Source organism: Scardinius erythrophthalmus (genome assembly GCF_964197995.2).
Source record: "Scardinius erythrophthalmus genome assembly, chromosome: 2".
In the NCBI taxonomy this organism is placed as follows: Eukaryota; Metazoa; Chordata; class Actinopteri; order Cypriniformes; family Leuciscidae; genus Scardinius; species Scardinius erythrophthalmus.
In genome coordinates this window covers 53,879,705-53,885,004 of record NC_138222.1, presented here as the reverse complement: position 1 = coordinate 53,885,004, position 5,300 = coordinate 53,879,705, and the positions used below count along the sequence as shown (strand labels likewise).

Here is a 5,300-nt window from a genome sequence, read left to right as displayed (position 1 = left end):
GTAGTCAAGGCACACATAAAAAGTACATCTGTCTTGGCAATAGATCTGATGTTTTGGGGGGTGTTTTTCCTATCTTTTCCTGTTTCCTGCTGTGTCATTATTGTGCAAATAAATGCAAATCTGCCAATGCAGCAGCTTGTTTTCTTACTCAACAGCACATGTATATTACTTGTATTGTCTTTTTCTGGGTGTTGGGTGAAAAGTTGCTCTTCAAATGTGTATCAATAGTGTTTTTAGCTGTGCACAACAGTTTTATTGGCATTGGCTGTGCAACTATAATGATCTGTTTAGATGTTTGTGTCGAAGAGGGCTCTGCCCTCTTCTCTTGTCTCCTGCTTTTTTGGGGGGTTAAATCATGTCTGATACATGTGCAGCAACATGTTTTACATGCTCTCAGCAATGTCTGTGAAGGTATTCGCAGTAGCGAGTCTCGGTACTTGCTCTGGAGCAGCATCAGCGTAGCAGATCTATTTCGCCAAGACCAAATACATTATCCATTACCATGCCAATCTCTATTTCCATACCCGTGTCCCGAGAGTTGTCATGACAGAACTTAACAGAGCCAAACATACATGTTACAACATCACTGGTCCACATTCGTGCATCGTAAGTAATGACATACGTCTGAGTGAACAAGACAGAGAGAAAAGATGTAATACAAATTTATAGTGTCTCCAGAATGTGTCTGTATATTTTCAGCTCAAAATACCCCCCAGATCATTTATTATAGCTTGTCAAATTTGCTCCTTTTTGGGTGTGATCAAAAACCCACCGTTTTTGCGTGTGTGTCCCTTTAAATACAAATGAGCTGCTGCTCCTCCGCCCCCGTTCAGAAGAGAGCCATCCCTTACATGAAATTCGGATACTCCGGCAATAAAAAAAAACACTCAAATCTCACTCATCCAAAATCCCAGAAATAACCAGTAGCGAATTGCAGCCTTACGGAGAGACTGAGGAAGAGGTTGCAACTTTTAGACGCACCTGGACATTTCTGAATGGTTAGTGGATACATTTATATAGTTGTTGTGGACTTACATGTACTGTCATGTTTAACTTTTACACAAGTTGACACAGTTCCCAGAGGTCTTTATAAGACAGCTGTGACATATTTGGTCAAATAGTGTTCAGTGCTCGTCTGTGCAGCCAACGACAGAACAGTTTACATGCTTTGCTCAAACTTTTGCCATGGTGTTAGAACTGGTTACACTGTTGTCGCATGCGAAAACCAAATGGCGCACTGTGGGTGGAAACGTACACAATGTCCCTACGTCAGAAGGGGAGCGAAATCTGATTGGCTTCTTTTTTGACATGCTTGCAGAGTAAGCTTACCAGAACAAAGTTACTGGGTTGTCACTTTTCACATTTTCTCGGTTGGTAGATGCACCGGGGACCCGATTATAGCACTTAAATGCGAAAAAAGTCAGATTTTCATGATATGTTCCCTTGAAACACATCCCAGAATCAGATCTCATACCAATGATCTACAATCACTAGGTGGCAGTAGAGACCATGTTGAATTCAGCAAGTACTTCACACAAGTGATTCATAAGGAAAATGTAAAACGGATATTCCATAATTGCTCAAAATGAACAGAGTCTAACAACATACTGTACATTAATCAATTCACTAACAAAAATATAAATACAAACCCACTACTTCTCTTTTACAATTATCATTATCCTTATTATGCCTAACAAATTAATATAGCTATATAACAGTACAAAGCCAAAATAACACTTAACATATAACATGCATTCAAATGTGACCAACAGCTATCATCTTGCAATCCATATTTTTATTTACATTTTTACTTTTTTTACATTGTTAGCTACTGATATTTGAAGTTACATTTTCAGAGCATTTAACAATTAACTGACATTAAAATGCTTGAAATAAAGGACATGCATTATAGATTTGAGTTAAATTTATTTTATTTTATTTTAAATCACATTAAACACAGCAACAAGGCTGACCAAAGTGCTGTACGGTAAAAAAAAAAAAAAAATTAATTAAAACAGACTTCAAAACATGAAAACATGAATAAAAATAAATAAATAAAAATAAAAATAGACTATAAATGACCAAATTATTCAACCATATTAAATGTATTGTCTTCAAATATGTTGTTGTAAGCTCATGATGAAAATATTTGTCGAAGTGAAATGCTCCACTAAACCTCTGGATGTTACTGCTGTACGTGAGCGTACAGAGACTGCTCCTGAATGATTTTTGATTTGGTCCTTCTAGTGTTCAGAGGTTTCTGACCAAAACTAATGGATGCGTAATTCATGCTGGCTTCATTCTAATATCAAGAGAGAAAAGAATCTCCAATTATGAGAAGAAAAAATACACATAATGTGGCATAATGCGTTTTTAAAAACCCTGACAGAAAAATGTATTATCTAATGTTAAATTGATAAAACAGGTACATTGATAAAATTTAGAAAAAGATGGAAATGGAAGATAATTGTGTACTTACTTGATTCTCCTGTGGTGTGGGCACTTTGGGAAATTAAGAAACCGACTTGTCATTATAAATGGCAGTTGTGTTATTCAAAATTTGATATTGCATTACCATAATAAATTAATCCTATTCAGAAAGTCTTACCTTTTTTCTGACCCCTGCATAGTTTTATTCCCAGAAAAACAACAAGAGCCAAAAATATGATGTTTGAAATTCCAAGAGCAAGAAGAGTTGGATTCACATCTAAGGCAATAAAATGAAACAAATTTTATATCTTTTGCTTAGATTTTTTTTTTTATTATTCATTAGATCAGTTCGGTATCATGTACTCCTGTAAATGAATTAAATACTTTTCCAGAGAGCAAATATCAAACCAAATATCTCAACATTTTAAACCAGACATTTGCATTTCACCTTACCTCTAATATTGAGTTGAGTTCCTTTTCCAAACAGTATCTCTCCACATGCGGCCACAGCGCAGTAGTAAATCCCAGCATCAGAGTCACTGATGTTGCTCTTGAGGAGATTGTAGACGCAGCTCTGCGTTTGAGACTCACTGCTGTTCTTACACTGACCATTTCTCTCTCCTTTGGTGTAAAGGACTCCTTGAGAGTCTCCCAAGCTTTGTCTGAACCAATAGACACTGTGTTCTCCAGCACAACTCTCACTGAAGATGCTGCACTGCAAATTCACTGAATCCCCTGGATGAAGCGTGTCGATCAAAGACTGCTGAAGAGTTGTGTGTGCTACGGCTGCATCTTGACAAAGGGACATATAAGGGTCACTTGATAGAAAAACAAGGCCAATAGGCTAGTCATCCAACACAATCCCCACAAAGTATAAATAATAAGCAAGAAAATATACCTCTGACAACTAATCTAGTGCCTGCACCCATTCCAATCTTCCAGTTTGATGCGACTACACAGTAATATGTTGCTGAGTCTGAAGGCGTTGTCTTTAAAATGAGCAGAGTAAAATGTTTATCTCCTTTGGTAACATTAAAATGATTCATTTTCTCAAAGTCCTTATTCCAAGTGAGTTGTTTAAAGTGTAAAGACACAATCTTTAGAGATTTTCCTTCAGCCGTCTGTTTAAACCATGCTGTTGATTCCAGAAACTCTGAAAAGTTGCAGGTTAAGTTCACATCCTCTCCAGACTGAACTATTTTTAAATCTTGCTGAACAACATTCACTTCAGAAGCGCAGACTGCAAAAGGAAGCACACATTAGATACTTTAGAGTTGAATGTGTTATAAAGTGTTAAATAGGTTAGTTGTTTAAATGTTTACAAAGCATAAGCATTTAGTTATATTTACATATTGTTGAAGAAAGCAAAAGAATGAAGTAATATCTCATGATCAGTCGTCTTCCAAAATTATCCTCAGGCTTTGAATTCCCCTAAAAAAGCAAACAAATGAGCCACACAATCACACACGCTAAAGAATAAGGGTAGATCACTAGACTGTGTCCTTACCATGTGTCCATCTGTCTCTGCTTCAGTCAACTGAGGCACATGTGCACATTCACCTTAACCTTTCTGCCGTCACACACTGTCGCCACATCAAAATGTCTTAAACAAATCTAACCCAACAATCTTTCCGTTGCTCCAAAAAACCTCTTTCATTTATTAGGAAATGCTTTATAAATACTATTGCTTAGTTATCCAGTTTTTAGCAACTAAAGTTGGCCTCTCTGAAAACTCTGGTTAATATGTTTTTTATTGCTACTAAAAATGCATTTAGTGGTTTGACACAGAACAAAAGCAGGAAATAAGATGTTTCAAAGAAGCATGTAACCAGAAAACAATCCTTGTAAGGGCCTCATATAAAAGTCACTGTTTTAGTAGGCCTACCAATGGTGAGTGTCCAAGATATTTTAAATTAAATTAATTTCATTTAAAAATAATAATAATTTAATTAAATTCATGTTTTGAATCAATGGTTTGGCAGATGGCAGGGCATGATCAAGTTTAAAGGGTTCCTATTATGCCCTTTTACGAAGTCTTGATTTTGTTTTGGAGGTGTTCTAGAATATTCTTTCATGCTTGATTGTTCAAAAAACACATCATTTTTTACTTATTTACTTATTTAACATTATTACAACACTTCTCTCCTAAGTCTTTAGTTCCTATTTCGATGAAGCCCCTCCTTCCAAATTACAAAATGTGCTGTGATTGGTTAGCTGGCCCAGTGTGTTGTGATTGGCACTGCTTAGCGCGTGTTCTGGAAAGTCACGCCCCTTACCATAACAGCGAGTGCTACTCAGATTAAATGTTAAGGATGGCGTCAATTTCAAATCAATTCAAGCCTGATTCAAACTTAGAAATGTTAACAAACAAGATGTTCGTCCAGAACGGATTTCATGCACAAACTTTGCAAGCACAGATTTCACAGGACGTTTCAGCATGGCATTATTTTTTTTAAAAAATTTCTTATACATTTTAGATACGATTTTATACACCATTTAATCATGATATTTTTTGGAAAATTATGGTAATACAAACAGTAATCGATCACAAAACCATGGTTAATTTTCCTAAGGGACTGCACAGCCGTACAAAAGTGAGAGCTTACAAAAGCTACATTAACAGTAGCACTATATACTGTAATGTTGTCTAGCAGGCTTGCGGAGGCAAAGCTTTGCTCTTTGGTCTTACATCAGAGGCACCGGTTGCTTCACTATTTTTACGCTTACCTGTTAGTGGTGGTAGCAGGTGGGCAATCCAGCATCCAAAAAGCATACCACCCCTGAGGGCCACCATTGGCTAACAAGCCATCACCTGCTGTTAGCATTCCATTGACTCCCATTCATTTTGCCGTCACTTTGACAGCGAATAA

At 36.6% G+C, this 5,300-nt stretch overlaps 1 protein-coding gene across 2 annotated transcripts; it reads right to left on the bottom strand.

Annotated features, from left to right (window-relative positions):
* Window positions 1-1,774: 1,774 nt before the first annotated feature.
* On the bottom strand, window positions 1,775-4,040 carry LOC308682888 (uncharacterized protein). 2 transcript variants are annotated; one of them, XM_081352857.1, is made up of 7 exons: window positions 3,938-4,040; window positions 3,780-3,861; window positions 3,329-3,670; window positions 2,884-3,222; window positions 2,609-2,707; window positions 2,480-2,502; window positions 1,775-2,302 (listed from the first exon to the last, which is right to left on the bottom strand). In XM_081352857.1, exons 1-7 carry the CDS (start codon window positions 3,938-3,940, stop codon window positions 2,186-2,188), a joined length of 1,005 nt encoding a protein of 334 aa, XP_081208983.1. In that variant the 5' UTR covers window positions 3,941-4,040; the 3' UTR covers window positions 1,775-2,185. The 2 variants fall into 2 exon arrangements, with proteins under 2 accessions (XP_081208983.1, XP_081208984.1); XM_081352858.1 differs by having other exon boundaries at window positions 2,884-3,216; window positions 3,938-3,963.
* Between the last annotated feature and the right edge of the window lie 1,260 nt (window positions 4,041-5,300).

Bases quoted from the DNA above. Each gene is read 5' to 3' on its own strand.
- LOC308682888 (XM_081352857.1), bottom strand. The intron at 2,503-2,608 runs GTAAGACTTTCT...AATTTCCCAAAG, and splicing joins ATGCAGGGGTCAGAAAAAAG to TGCCCACACCACAGGAGAAT. The intron at 2,303-2,479 runs GTAAGTACACAA...TCTTGATATTAG, and splicing joins CCACACCACAGGAGAATCAA to AATGAAGCCAGCATGAATTA.